This window comes from Anarrhichthys ocellatus, unplaced genomic scaffold (genome assembly GCF_004355925.1).
Source record: "Anarrhichthys ocellatus isolate YVR2014 unplaced genomic scaffold, GSC_Weel_1.0 scaffold34, whole genome shotgun sequence".
Classification (NCBI taxonomy): Eukaryota; Metazoa; Chordata; class Actinopteri; order Perciformes; family Anarhichadidae; genus Anarrhichthys; species Anarrhichthys ocellatus.
The window spans coordinates 1,019,130-1,033,638 of NW_022280064.1; the positions used below are offsets into that span (position 1 = coordinate 1,019,130).

A 14,509-nucleotide genomic window follows, 5' to 3' on the forward strand; every position below is an offset into this window, starting at 1 on the left:
GAATACCTCTCACATGTGTTTTTTTGTAATATCTGTCTGTGTATATTTGTGCTACAGCTTCACCAATATCAGTACTACAGCACTGGACTCCTCTCTACCCATGACCCCTTCTATGAGCAACAGCGCCACCTACTGGGCCCGAAGAAGAAGAAAATCAAAGATGAGAAGAAATTCAAGGGTAAAGGCAAAAAAAATAAAGTCTCTGGGATATGTTGTTGTCTTGTTTGTGTTAATTCCTCAAAGGAAAAACAAACTTAATTATTGTTATCGGAGTTATTTGACAAGCTTTCATATTGATCAGTCACATTCAATTTTTTGTTAGCCAAACTGAAAAAAGTGAAGAAGAAGAAGAAACGGGGAGAGGGAGAGTTTCTGGATGATGGGCGTCCTTACATCACCAAGATCTTCGCAAAGTTTTCCCATGATGCCCCGCTGCCCATAGTGAAGAAGAAGCATCTCACCATTGAGCAGCTGAATGCACGGCGACGCAAGGTCTGGCTCACCATCGCTAAAAAGGAGATTCCCAAGGTCCGTATGCACAACCGTGATAAGAAAATGATCGTAAATGAATGCTCACGGATATTCAGTACCATTATTTGAAAGTCCTAATTATCCTGTTATACCTATTTTGCAGACTTTCAAGCAGAAGACGTCTGCTAAGAACTTAGTAATGACCAATGCTAAAAAGGTAAGTTAGGCGAACGCACTACTGTGTTGCTAAAATCAACTTTTAAAGGTGAATTGTAGATACATTTCAACATTTAACCTCTTATTTGTTTGTCCCAGTTGGCTCATCAGTGCATGAGAGAGGTTCGCCGTGCAGCTATCCAGGCCCAGAAGAACTGCAAGGAGACGTTACCCCGCGCTCGCCGCCTCACCAAGGAGATGATGCTTTACTGGAAGAAATATGACAAAGTGGAGAAGGAGCACAGGAAGAGGGCAGAGAAGGAGGCTCTGGAGCAACGCAAACTGGACGAAGAGATGAAAGAAGTAGGTGGAGTGGAAATTGAAACACTTTGCATCCGTATCAGTTTTGAAAACATGAAACGGTTTGAAATTGTAAAGATTTCAAATAGATTACACTGAACATGTTGACAGATGATATAAACGCTGTCTCTCTGTCTCTCGCAGGCCAAGCGTCAGCAGCGTAAACTGAATTTCCTCATCACCCAGACAGAGCTGTATGCTCATTTCATGGGCGGTAAAGCCAGCATGGGGGGTCCAGAAGGGGACATGTCTCAGGAGGAAATTCTGAGAAAGCTGGAAGACACTGCGGCGCACAGACAGATTGACATTGGGGGAGGTGTGATGGTCAACATGGGACAGGAGGACTATGGTATGAACAGCTTAGTCACATTCATTCTGTTAGTGGAGCAGACGAAGTTAGCAACTACATTTTTAAGCTTGGCGTAAGGAAATCTGTTGACCAATCACCCTGAAATATGTCAAATTAAATGGCAAATGTACCAGTTATCATTATATTTATTGCATCTTTAGCTTATTTTTTCTCTTTTTTCATGCTTTTCCCTCCCCACAGTTTGAATGTGCTGTTTAGTAATGAGGATATTTGTGCAGTTAACTACAAAGAAATAGGAGGCAGGTCATCGTTTGTCAACCAGCAGATCACTTATCACTGCCAATTTACAATCCACTGTTTACTAAAGATAACTACAAATATTTGTGTTCTTAATCAGGAAGTACATTGTAATATATCCTTTAATAATTGTTTTGGACTGATGTGACGTGACTAATGTGAGATTTTGTTTTATGCAAAAGCTGATTGCAATGCGATTTCAGATAGCGATTATTACAAGTCCCAGGCCTTGAGGAACGCTAAAGAAGCCTTCCAGATTCATCAAGAGAGAGTACGTTGACGCATGCACACCCTCAGAGGTGCACTCATCCCACACACACACACACACACACACTATACTGTGTACTAATCTCCAAACCTCTCCCTGTAGACGCGGATGTTTGATGAGGAGGCTAAGGACAGTCGCAGCGCGTCTGTACGTGCAGCAGGCTCATCCTCGGGCTCTGGGTTCGGAGAGAGCTACAGCCTCGCCAACCCGTCCATCCATGCAGGTGAAGAAATTCCTCAGCCCACCATCTTCAACGGCAAACTCAAGGGTTACCAACTCAAGGGCATGAACTGGCTGGCCAACCTCTATGAACAGGTACACAAACACGACTATCGGTGACATTCAGAGGCCTGTCTGGGGTGTTTTTTGTGATTTTAATGTTTCATGTTATGCATGAATGCTCTTTTTAGTATTTCTGAATCTATTAGAACAGTTTTGAGTTGTTTTTTTGTTGTTTTACTGTCATTGCAGTTTTTTTTTAGGGTATTCAAATGATTCCCTATTATTATACACTTATTTATACACGCTGAATGACTTATTTTCTCCTTTACTTTCCTCTCTCTCTGCAGGGAATCAATGGAATCCTGGCAGATGAGATGGGACTGGGGAAGACGGTGCAGAGCATTGCCCTGTTGGCACACTTAGCAGAGGTGAGAGAGCGCACCGGGCCAAAGGCTTTCATTCATCACACGCATTTAAAACAGCTTTGTGGAATATTCAATTGTCCGGGCTGTTGTCGCTGACTTACGAAAAAAAACATCACACATCCAGCTTCTTTGTGCACCTGCATCCTTTTCAAGAGTCCCTTGTTTCTGGCTCTGAATTTCATTGACTTGTTTCATTGTTGTGAACAGCTGATTGGCCAGCTCTTTCGATCTTTTGGTCTCAGAACACCCAAAAAGAGAAAAAGCGGAATTTAGGGGAAATGTGTTCCTCTCAGTGTTCTATCGCTGACAGGAAGATTCATGCCGTGTTCCTCCGGGGCTTCCTGTTATTGGGTGCTCACACACACACACACACACACACACACACACACACACACACAAAGACCACCTGCAGTGGCAGCTGACGACGTATTCTCTTGTCTTGTTCCTGCACAGAGAGACAACATCTGGGGTCCATTCCTGATCATCTCCCCTGCATCCACGCTCAACAACTGGCACCAGGAGTTCACCCGCTTTGTGCCCAAATTTAAGGTGAGAATCCTCGACGCTGCCGTGCGAGCGAGCCGGCGGAAACACCTGCAAAAACACGTCCACAGGAATCCTGGCACCCTCATTTTCACTGCTCTCTTTAGTCGTTTACACTCTACAAATGAAGCCGGTGCTGCGTTCCCCATCTGAGAAATAATGAGGATAAAGGGCTCTAAGCTGCAAGCATGTCTATAAGCATCCATTAGGGGGCAGTGTTGTACTAGGACATTGGTAACACTGCAGCTGGTAACAAATGACTCCAAAGCTTTTAACATTTTCATTGTTGAGTGACCGCACTTGTAAAATCTTTTTGCACGTCTTAACCAGCCCCCGACTGGCTGTTTGCAGTCTTGAATGTTAAAAACAAACTATTTATCAAACACATCAATGTGTCTGCGATTCTTGAATGCCCACACACACACACACACACACACACACACACACACACACACCATAATATGAACAGCTCTTTACTGTGCTCAACACTCAACTTTGCCTATTTTCACCACGAGTTTGAAAATAAATCAATTCCAGTCTGTTTTGCTAATGAGGTGTGAAAAGACCCCATTACACAATTTGGCGATAAGCTTCCTGAACACTCAAAGCAAGACTGACTGCAAACAATGGAATGCCAGCGTGTGTTGAATGATGTAATGATGTGTAAATCTTTTCACATCGCATTCTGCATCAACAACTCGGCGGCCGAAGCTGTGATTCATACGTGAGGCCTGAATGTTTCCCCAGGGAATAATCGCTGTTGCTCTGTTTCCACCACATTGCTACGTGTAAATGTTAGCGCTTTGGAGGAGCTTAGTTTGAATGTAGGTTATGTCTGATTCACCGTTTCTCTTGTTTTAACTTATTTTTCCATCAGGTGTTGCCATACTGGGGGAATCCACACGATCGCAAGGTGATTCGGAAATTTTGGAGCCAGGTAAGGGAGTGATGATGAGGATGAACACAGAGTTGTGAAGATACAATGCTTTATTGTATTTGCTCAATAAATGCAGTTTTTTCTTTCCTCTTTTGAACTCCGTCTCTCCCTATGTATGTCTATGTTTCAACAGAAAACCCTTTACACTCAGAATGCACCGTTCCATGTGGTGATCACGAGCTACCAGCTGGTGGTCCAGGACGTCAAGTACTTTCAGAGGGTCAAGTGGCAGTACATGGTTCTGGATGAGGCCCAGGCACTGAAAAGCAGCACCAGGTAAAGCAATAACACGTTTATCGTGTAATACCTAATTCCCAAACGCATCATAGGGTTCCTGTGTGTTAAAATGTGCTCATACCCAATACTTGGTTTATTATACATGATCATCATGTTGGTAGTTTAAAAGACCGTACTGGTGTATTCACACGTTACAGCCCACTTTACGTTTTACAAAGTTTCCCAGAGTTTTATAGATTGATAGTTGCACTGTTCCTACTTTTAGTAATTGGTGTGATTACAGACCTGTTTTCCTCTGTCTTTTTTCAGCGTTCGGTGGAAAATCCTTCTGCAGTTCCAGTGTCGAAACAGACTGCTGCTCACCGGGACGCCCATCCAGAACACGATGGCTGAGGTGAGCTGTCTGTGTGTGTGTGTGTGTGTGTGTGTGTGTGTGTGTGTGTTCATGTGAGTCGGTGTGAGCAGAGACAGAACTGTTGACGAATGTGTGTTATTACTGTCTCTCAGCTGTGGGCCCTGCTGCACTTCATCATGCCTACATTGTTTGATTCCCATGAAGAGTTTAACGAGTGGTTCTCCAAGGACATCGAGAGCCACGCTGAAAACAAGTCTGCCATCGACGAGAGTGAGTACAATGTTCCTCACAGCTGCAGTTTGTTTTTTTTCCTCCCTATTTTCCAGCTCATTTGTACGGATATTCTGTTATTTGAGTGCCAACATTGAACTTTCAGCGTTGTGTGTAATATGCGCTGCAGTTTCACAAGATTGTTTGATGTTTTGTGTTTCAGACCAACTTTCCAGACTGCACATGATCCTCAAGCCTTTCATGCTGCGCAGAATTAAGAAGGATGTTGAAAACGAGCTCTCAGACAAGGTAGGGGAGTGAACTCTCTTCTCCGTTTGCAGAAACAAGATTCTTTTTCTTCATTTAATTGGAGATTTATCAGTTTTCAAATGACAAAAACAGCTTTCATGGTGTCCTCTGAAAGGGATTCAGGTTTTCTGGCGTATGATGGGACAAAATTTCGTAACAATATATTCTGTAAATATCATGTAGCTCTCCATCCGTCTCCCCGTGCGCCTCATTGACACAGAACGTGTTGTAATAAGCATGTGAGCGATGCTTGTGCTGGCAGATCCTCTTGACAGACGTTGGACTCGGTCTCTTTCTGTTACATGAGGCACGCACATACTCGCTCATACGCTGTGGGAGTCTCGATACACAGAGTCAGAAGAATGGCAAGAGTCCACCGCTCCCCCACATCTGTCGTTTTCACTTTCCTTCACACCCAAAATGCAGTCCTGCCAGCCCACGTCCTCCTCTTCATCTTCTTCTTCTCCACCGGTTGCTTTCTCTGCTGGCCAATAGTAACTCGTGGAGTTCACTCGTGGTTCATGGTTGGGGGTTTTTAGGGTTTGTTGACATTCAGTTTCACTGCTCTCATCAAAGCATGACAGCAGATAAAACCAGAGATGTCGATGTGTGTTTTAAGAATGTGGGTCAAGCTGGGCGGGAGGTCTGCATCCATAAATGACTAGCCCATGTGAAAATACAGCGATCTGTGTTCTAATGGAGAGAAAATATCGCAGTAAAGCTGAACAACTCTAACTTTGTAAATCAATCTTTTTACCAACCAGGTCCAGCTGAGAATATTTTCATTCACTGATGTCATAAAACACATATTCCTTTGTTCTCTATTCCTCAAGAAACAAGATGGCAGTGATGATGGTTTGTGTGTATCGGTTTTTACACACTTGTATTCTGCTCTCCCTGCACAGATCGAGATCCTGACCTACTGCCAGCTGACATCCCGGCAGAGGCTGCTCTACCAGGCTCTGAGGAACAAGATCTCCATCGAGGATCTGCTGCAGTCCTCCATGGGCTCGGCCCAGCAGTCCCACACCACCACCTCCTCCCTCATGAACCTGGTCATGCAGTTCAGGAAGGTACGAGCTGTGGCCGGTCCTTTCTGGCTTCCAGGGCAAAAAATTGAATAAAATACAGCTGGATGATTACGGCTATAAAGAGTTATGGTTATTCAGTCAGACGCAGCAGTCTCAATGATTGATTACTGTTATTAGCCCTAATGATTTGAAGATCATTTGAAGTATTATATTATCAAAACTCGGATTTTCAAAGGATGTTCCAAAAGTAATAAAAGCACTACATTTTATGAGTGGGAATAAAATACGAGATGTACAATTAAACAACGAATTGGCAGTCTTAGAACAAGCACAAGCATGAGTCGTGCTGATGCCTGTTTTTCCTTCTAGGTACACTAACTGTGTGTGTGTGTGTGTGTGTGTGTGTGTGTGTGTGTGTGTGTAGGTGTGTAACCACCCTGACCTGTTTGAGCGCCAGGAGACGCGCTCTCCTTTCCACATGTCCCTTAAGCCCTACACCATGTCCAAGTTCCTGTTCCGTCATGGCCTCATCCACGCACACAACCAGGCCAGAAACAAGTAAGCTAGTTCACAAGTCTTTGCTGTCTTTGCACATTTGCTGATCCTAACTATAGCTATTAACACTCACGTTGTGGGTCAGACTGGAATCCGATAATCATCCCAAAGTCTCTTTTGGGCTCTTTTCACATTCAGTGGTGTAACTCGATCTGTCTCTACTTCCTCCTCAGATTACTTCAAGTGCTGTTGTCTCCCTTCTCCCCAAATCACATCCAGCAGTCTCTCTTTCACAGAAAAGGTGAGCACGTATGAAGCGTTAAATTTAGACACACAAATAGAACCAGGAGTTTCAAACCTCAGATACACCCCAGTGACTCCCCTCTCCTCCTCCTCCGATGTTTACATCCTTCCTTCCTATTCTCCCTGTTTGTTATCTCCATAGATGTACTTATTTACTCATATCCTTCATTCTATGTTCTGTTCTTACCCTTCCAGGTGATGACAAAGGAAGCTGTTTCTCCTTCCTGCGCTTCATCGACGTGTCACCGGCTGAGATGTCCAATCTCATGCTGCAAGGAACCTTAGTAAGGTAAGCTTTAAGTATCAATCTTCATATCTGTTAGATGACTAATAATGTCCAACTTCATACAGCAGTTATGGTGATAGCAAGTTATTCTATAGAAATTATTTTTGTAATTTAATTTCTCCCCTCCTGCTATTTTCTTCCACAGATGGTTAGCCCTTTTTCTCTCGCTCAAAGCTGCATATCGGCTCCACCATCAGCGCCTCTTCGGCCTTGAAGGAGAGGGTCAGGAGGAAGCCAGAGACTCGCAGGTGGGGAGGGGGGGGTTACAGCCCCTGTCTCGCAAGGACCTAATTCTGTGGCTGAACAGACCCACCAATTTCCCAAACACGCACACCAGCCCCGTTGTACAGGTGAGAAAAACCTACAAGACACACACAGTCGGACTAAAATCTCTATACAAGAAGCATGCGGTACATGTGGGTGTATGACAGACAGGAGGAAGCAGTGAGACATGTGCTGCTGACGATGCTGAAATGTCCCCCAGAGCATCAGCCAGTGTTTGACCACACAGCTTGCTCTCTGCCCCGGGCTTCTTGTCCGTCCTCTGGGATCCAGCGTGGAACCCAATCCCTCTGTAGCCCCGTGACCCAGTGACACTGTCCTCCCTCTGTATGCCTCCAGGGCGTGTGCAGCAGAGCGGCCGCCATCTTTACTTCTACTGTCACAGAGGAAAGTCACATTTTTCAAGATTAAAAGATGGAATCCATTCTGTTTTTTTATGCTTTTTGCAGCAGAAGTTTGAGATATGGATTAGTTAAATGGCATTCATGTGGCACCGCATGATTTGGAATGAGTGGTACATTGCAGTCTGTAATGTTTCCGTAACTCAGGATAAATGCAGCACACCACACTTCTTCTCGACTTCACTCAAACGCTTTCATACGTGTTGGATTCTGCAGCTCAGAACCACAGGGTTACATTCGAGACGGCCCGTATTTTGTATTATTTGGCAATATCGAAACATAATTGTTGGTGGGGAGGAGACGGCACAAAGCAAAGGTGCCAGTTCAAATACACAGGCCGCCTCTACAGACTGTGAGCAGCTGCAGCCTTGCAGATACACTGCGTTTGAGTCATTCTTCTAAGCTACAAAAAACAAAAGCATTAAAAACACATCCCATTAAATCTTTCACCCGGTTGACAGTTACCCGTCGGCAGATACGCATCGCATTACCATCCTCCACCAATTTCGAAGTTAACTTGTTGGGTGGAAAATGTTGTCGGGGTAATTCCATCCTCCTCTTCCTCTCTTGGCTTCACCCCACGGAGTCAGGCAGCCGTCTTAGGTTCCCCCCTGGAGCGGCTTAAGGAATGAAAGGCCAGAAAAATCTAAAAGAGAAAACAGAAAAAACACCTGGAGAGCTGATACTGTATGACCATGCGGACCCCCTGACTCCTGCTTTAAGCTTCTAGAAATGACCCACTCCCACAGTTTTGCCTCTTTCAGCTCCTCACATTTCTTTTGAAGCCGTGTGTAGCTGGCGCCCGCCGCCTCTTCTCTCTGCTTGGCTCACCTCTCTCTGGCTGTGTACTACACAGTGTGGTCAGCATTGCTTTCAGCTTCCCCGCTGCTCCTGTTGAGGATCAGAGAGAACCGGGCAGCTCTGAATGCCTCCATAACATGTTTTTCTCATATAACTTTAACGGTCTCTCTGACTCAGTCTCTCCTTCTGTCCAGCCCAATGTGAAAGGCTTCTTTCAAAACCTTTTTTTTTTACAGTGTGATTATGTTGTTTCTTGCCATCTATCAATCATGCGTCTTAAAACGACCGTACATGACCGCACTCTGGAGCTCTCACACAGTAGAGCTCACTGGCAACATAGTTTCTAAATCTGTTACTGTTTGTGAAGAATCATTCTCCTATTTGTCCAAAGTAAGTAAAACGAAAGGAAAAACAAATGTAAAATACGAATCACCTATTTTGGCCACGCATATGGCCACAGTATCTGCTTTGGTGTGTTTATGAGCCTGGCTCTAGAGGATGTCATTCTACACACTCTGCCATTAGATGGCACTGTGGATCCACCGTTTGTGTTGCGTAACACAGTAACATATGCATGACTCTTACAGCGCCTACCACTGCGTTATACACATGAATTATCCATCATTATGTCTTTGCTTGAAATGCATGTATAATACATGTATGTGTGTGCAGGAAAGATGACCTGATCAGTCGTGCCCGTTAATCCTGTGACATACTCGACTAAAATCATATAAGCTGCATAATCATAGATTTAACATAACATTTTAAGCACTTAGTTGACACTTTATATAACCTTTCAGGCATGTAGCCAAAGAAACCTAAATACCATTGGAGCAGTTAATAAAAAAAACATCATTAATCTCTGTAGCATTCAGTTTGTTTACCTTTTTGCAGCACCTCTTACTTTTGCTGCCCATTTTTTATGACTCCTATAATTTGAAGACACTGTTTTCTTTAATTGCCCACTTTGTCATAAATCGAAGCAGGAATAAGTTCAGCAGGAGGTGGGAAATCGATTGTCGTGTTTTTTTTTTAAAATTACTATCAATTTAATAAATTTCTCCACTCGGATGTAATCACTGTATTTGTAAAGTTTTGGCCGTAATGCAACAGGATAGTAATATTCTGTTTGTGTGTGTGTGTGTGTTTGTTTCAGGACCTGGTGTTCACAGCCTTAAGACCCGGCATGATGGGACACACAGACGTGACCATCCACAGTCGAAACTCTTCCACCTCTACGCTGCGGCCCTGCCAGCTCACACTGCCACCCAAGTTCCTGCTAGCCGCCACGCCCAGGGTGAGTGTGTGTGTGTGTGTGTGTGTGTGTGTGTGTGTGTGTGTGTGTGTGTGTGCTGACCCGTGCAAGACAGACAAGCGTTTGGGTGGTCGTGGAAAGGGAAGAGGGACGCGCTGTGCACATTGCATTTTGTAGGCTTTCAACAATGAGCACCTCTTATTTGTGTGTGTGTGTGTGTGTGTGTGTGTGGTTGGGCTGTGGGGGCGACCGCTGTGGCTTCCAGCTGCATTTAAAACAAACAGAGTCTAAAAAAAGGGGGTTCTTGCTCAACCAGTAGTCAAGCTTCCTCTTGCCCCCCTCCTATACACACACACACACACACACACACACACACACACAGAACCTGCTGATTCAGTGAAATCAGCCTTCATGCAGTGACTTTCCCTCTATCCCTACTCAAGTATAAATCTAGGTGGTACACATGCAAACAGAAGCAAATGTTTTGACTAACACAAATATATTGCTCAGCCAGAGTATTAACATACACGCTTGAAACACATTATCCTAAAAATCTTCATTCTCCCCACCGCACAATATTTTCTTTTGTTTCATATGCAGACAATCCTCATCTTTCTTTTTTTGTTTCCTAGGTGACAGCAGTTCCCATGGAGCGTTATTGTGACGACCGCAGTGCCGAGTACGAGTGGCGGCTGACGCGCAGCGGAGGGGGCGCGGTGTTCAAACAGTGTTTCCTCTACGGCTCCCCGGAACTTGCTTCTGACTGGCTGGCGAGGGCCAATGCTTTCCACCCACAGTGCCCCGGGGGTGTGATGGCCCTCTACCCGCGGCATGGATGGTCCTCCATCCGGATACCCGGTAAGGACTTTGTGTGTTTGTGTGTTCTGTTATGTGGTTGCTTTACTTTGAGTTCTCGCCGGCGTGTTTTTATCGGACAGGTGTGCAGCTTTGCTGTAGCTCGCAATGGCCAACTTTGATGCTATGTAGCTAAAGGGTAACGCATAAATGAGCGTCTGCTAGTGACATCAGCAAATGACTACCTTAAGGCCGAAGTAAATAAAGCAATTTGTGCCTGTTTGTCCGTAGCAGCAGCCTGCATTGCTGTGGGACTTGCTAAAACTTAATGGAAACTGTGTCATAAATACAAATGATGCTCTCTGTAGAAATCCAGGTTTTGACTGAAGGGTGAACTAGGGGCCCGTGGGAGAATCGACAGAGGCCAGCCCGGGGTCAGCGGGGCCAAGCCGGGGACATCTCCCTCATCTGTCTCTGCTTGTCAGTCCACCAGACAGCCGATCCCTCGCCGCCTAGTGGAACTGCTTAGATAAAAGGCTTCTGTAGGAGTTCACTCGCATTAACGCACACCGGCGATTTCCATTAAGGTGTGAATACGGGGCCGTGTGTGTGTGTGTGTGTGTGTGTGTGTGTGTGTGTGTGTGTGTGTGTGTGTGTGTGTGTGTGTGTGTGTGTGTGTGTGTGTGTGTGTGTGTGTGTGTGTGTGTGTGTGTGTGTGTGTGTGTGTGTGTGTGTGTGTGTGTGTACGTGTGCTCACAAGCCTTTATCGGAGGAGCTCGGCTTGTCGAGTCGAGGGTCAACTGCAGCAGAGTGGGAGCTGATTTGCTGCCAGGGCTCAGATGACTGATGGATGTCCAGGGTGAGAGAGGCCATTAGAGTTTTACAGACAACACTTCCCTTCTCACTGACCCGCTCTGCGTCTGATAAACTGTCTCTGTCATGGATTGTGATGACTGCTCTTTTTTTTTTCTTGTTATGTGTGGCAACAGACAGAAAATGGATGCGTGTGTCCTTTTTTATGCTTGATAAGCCTGCAATACACTCATTTTGTCGGTTTAGGTACTTTACGACGCAACGTTAACATCCCTAAACGTCCCACTCTCTCACAGATTGCAATAGTAATGCAACGTAATGCTTTTTTTTTTTCTTCTCCTGTGCATACATGTGCTTGTGTGAGAGTGTTTGTGTGTAAAAGTGAGAAACCAAACAAGTATTTGCGTGTCTGTGTGAGAACCGTCTCGAAAGCTCTTGTGAAGTTATACGGAGGCAGACAAAGCGAGGAAGTTTAGCTACTGGTCATTGTTCAAGTGCTTAGTTAGGTAACACTAATAGATGGTCCGTCTGTGTGTGTGTGTGTGTGTGTGTGTGTGTGTGTGTGTGTGTGTGTGTGTGCGTGCACCATCGGGTCCATTCAGGGAATTGCACAGCACTCACACGGGGGCCTGAGGTGTCTCTCACCTCTCCCCCACACACTCTCCCACGCTCGGCGGCCTTTATTCACATGCCCGCCCGAGGACAAGCTTCACCTCCGTCTCTCCCGCTAACAGACAGGACCGGGCGCTGATCTGAAATCAGTATCTGGCCGCGGCCTCTCGGTCCGTCTGGTCTCCAACTTGTTTCTCAGCCTCGGTAGGAAGGAAGTGACCCAACGCGCCGGCACCCGTCCTCCGCCGAACACATTGTTGCCACATCAAGGCCCAGATATGTACAGTAGCCCGGCTGAAGTTTCCCACCCTCCCCCCCCTCTGCACTCCCAGCCCCACACCTTTTTTAGAACAAATGGCAGAGCTGAATGACTGTTTGTTTTGAGCGCCATGGCGTGAGTACGGCTGCCCACTGATATCGACAGAGGAATCTAATCAGAGGACTTATTAAGAAGCCGTCGAGGAGGAAAAAACAATCGAGGCTGGAATGTCTTGAACCTCAAATGTATTTGTTTCTGATGTGATAGCAGAATTCCCCTTCAGGAAACATATTTTTCATTCTAAAAAAGAATGAACTGTCTTCTCTATGCTCATGATATCGACGATTATGTGCACCTGATCGCAGAGAAAGCAAGATGCATGCTGGGTAGTATCGGCCATGAAGTGAACTAGCCACCAGGACAGGAGAAGAGGGTTTTGACTATAACCACAGAGACATTCCAGACTTGTTTGTTCTGCGGTCGTCTCTCTTTCGCTCTCCGGAAAACCTCACATATGGACAAATTTCCTGCCGAGAACTGTTATGAGTCAGGTTAAAGATTAGCTTGAAAGGAAATCGTTTTTTGCGTGCTGTAGGATTATTTGCAGAACATTCCAGAGTGACACGGAAATAACCTTCCTTGCTGTCCGTGTGGCCCTTGCGTCGCTTTCAGTAATTAGAAGGGACCGTTCCATGAAATGACAGCCTTCTCACTATAGCGCCGACTGTTGGCCCTCTTTCTACCTTTGTTGTGAGCTGGAAAACGACCACCGCTGCTGCGGAGGAGGAAGAGGAGGGTATGTGTGTGAAGGACTTTATTTCTGTGCGTCTTGTTGTGCAACTTGTTTTTACTGACTGTGTTTGAATGCACGTCTGTGTATCAATCAGAGTATGAGAGAGAGAGAGAAAGAGAGAGGCCCACATCAGGCTGTGGGAAATGCAGTTCTGCCTTCCTGTCCCTTCAAAGAAACTCTGCTCTCCAGCAAAATGGCAGGAAGCTTCCCCCGGCCCTCCGACAGACAGGCACAGAACAACACAGACTGCCAGCCTCACCGCACCACCGTCTGACTCTGCCCCTCTCAATGTGCATTAAAACTGGCACCGGTTACCGTCTGTGGAATTCGGCTTTTCGTTTTGGCAGCAGAGAGAGAAAAGAAAGAAAACATTCAGCCAAGTGTGTAAAGGGATAGCGATTTGTTTTGCTTTCCGCGTCCAACTTATGCCTATTAATGTGTCCCACAAGATGGAAAAGCGTGTTCACTGCTTCTTTAGAAACTTGAGTCCCAAAGTAGACTGAAGGGGGAGACATTAGCCACGTTATACCTATATGATGATACCTTTGAACATGGAAGCCAACTCTCCCCCGTCTCTCTCCCCATCCAGCTTTCATCTGTGGTGTGTGTCGAGTCAGCGCTGGCCACGGGTAACTCGCAGTAATCTATCTTAATGACAGAGTTCACAGTGGGCTGCTGTGGTGTGGTGAGATTGCCCCGCGACTGTCTGTCTCTTCCCCTGCTTAACGACTCCTAGAGGAACCGAGAGAAGTGCTCCCCTTGCATATTTGAACGGAGACCGTGATGCATTAACAAACATGTTCCATATATACACACACACACAGATGTTTGTCATTTGGCTCTTCTGCCGATACCGTGCTGCAGACATATCTTTTATTTTGTTTAGCATCTGTGAAGCGTCACCGAGCCCTAAACAAGAAGCTAAAAATCTCCTGCTCTCTGTCAGCCCACTTTGCATCCAAAACCTCCCCGCTGGCATCTGGCTCTTAGCTATACTGATGCTGTCGCCACGAGGAAAATTAAGTTTGAGTCTGGTTTTTGTCAATACATGCAGAAGCAGCAAAGTAGTGTCAGGCTAATATTTCCATCATCAGCGGTGCTGAACAAGTGTTGCCCATTGACTTATTGATTGCACAGTGTAATGTATCATTATACAGTGAGGGGCTGACGCTCCAGTCGATCTCTGATTCGACCTGCTCCGTGGCCCCCCATCTGTCTCTCTTTCTCACATAACCATCCATCTATCTTCTTTCATCAGCTCTTGACTTTTTTTTTTTTTGCTG

General features: G+C 45.6%; 1 protein-coding gene across 7 annotated transcripts in view; it reads left to right on the top strand.

Annotated features, from left to right (window-relative positions):
- ino80 (INO80 complex ATPase subunit) overlaps nucleotides 1–14,509 on the top strand; it is a 31,721-nt gene that overhangs the window by 2,902 nt on the left and 14,310 nt on the right. For 4 of the 7 annotated variants that reach the window (XM_031865998.1, XM_031865999.1, XM_031866001.1 and 1 more), the window contains exons 7-27: nucleotides 58–178; nucleotides 323–528; nucleotides 635–688; nucleotides 787–990; nucleotides 1,132–1,336; nucleotides 1,777–1,865; nucleotides 1,965–2,177; nucleotides 2,432–2,512; nucleotides 2,963–3,058; nucleotides 3,930–3,989; nucleotides 4,123–4,265; nucleotides 4,536–4,620; nucleotides 4,734–4,851; nucleotides 5,015–5,100; nucleotides 6,006–6,173; nucleotides 6,556–6,689; nucleotides 6,860–6,927; nucleotides 7,125–7,218; nucleotides 7,361–7,565; nucleotides 9,856–9,996; nucleotides 10,587–10,812. In XM_031865998.1, coding sequence (XP_031721858.1) covers nucleotides 58–178; nucleotides 323–528; nucleotides 635–688; nucleotides 787–990; nucleotides 1,132–1,336; nucleotides 1,777–1,865; nucleotides 1,965–2,177; nucleotides 2,432–2,512; nucleotides 2,963–3,058; nucleotides 3,930–3,989; nucleotides 4,123–4,265; nucleotides 4,536–4,620; nucleotides 4,734–4,851; nucleotides 5,015–5,100; nucleotides 6,006–6,173; nucleotides 6,556–6,689; nucleotides 6,860–6,927; nucleotides 7,125–7,218; nucleotides 7,361–7,565; nucleotides 9,856–9,996; nucleotides 10,587–10,812 — 2,797 coding nt within the window. The remainder of the gene's footprint in view (nucleotides 1–57; nucleotides 179–322; nucleotides 529–634; nucleotides 689–786; nucleotides 991–1,131; nucleotides 1,337–1,776; nucleotides 1,866–1,964; nucleotides 2,178–2,431; nucleotides 2,513–2,962; nucleotides 3,059–3,929; nucleotides 3,990–4,122; nucleotides 4,266–4,535; nucleotides 4,621–4,733; nucleotides 4,852–5,014; nucleotides 5,101–6,005; nucleotides 6,174–6,555; nucleotides 6,690–6,859; nucleotides 6,928–7,124; nucleotides 7,219–7,360; nucleotides 7,566–9,855; nucleotides 9,997–10,586; nucleotides 10,813–14,509) is intronic. The other 3 variants (XM_031866002.1, XM_031866004.1, XM_031866005.1) reach the window with 1 other exon arrangement.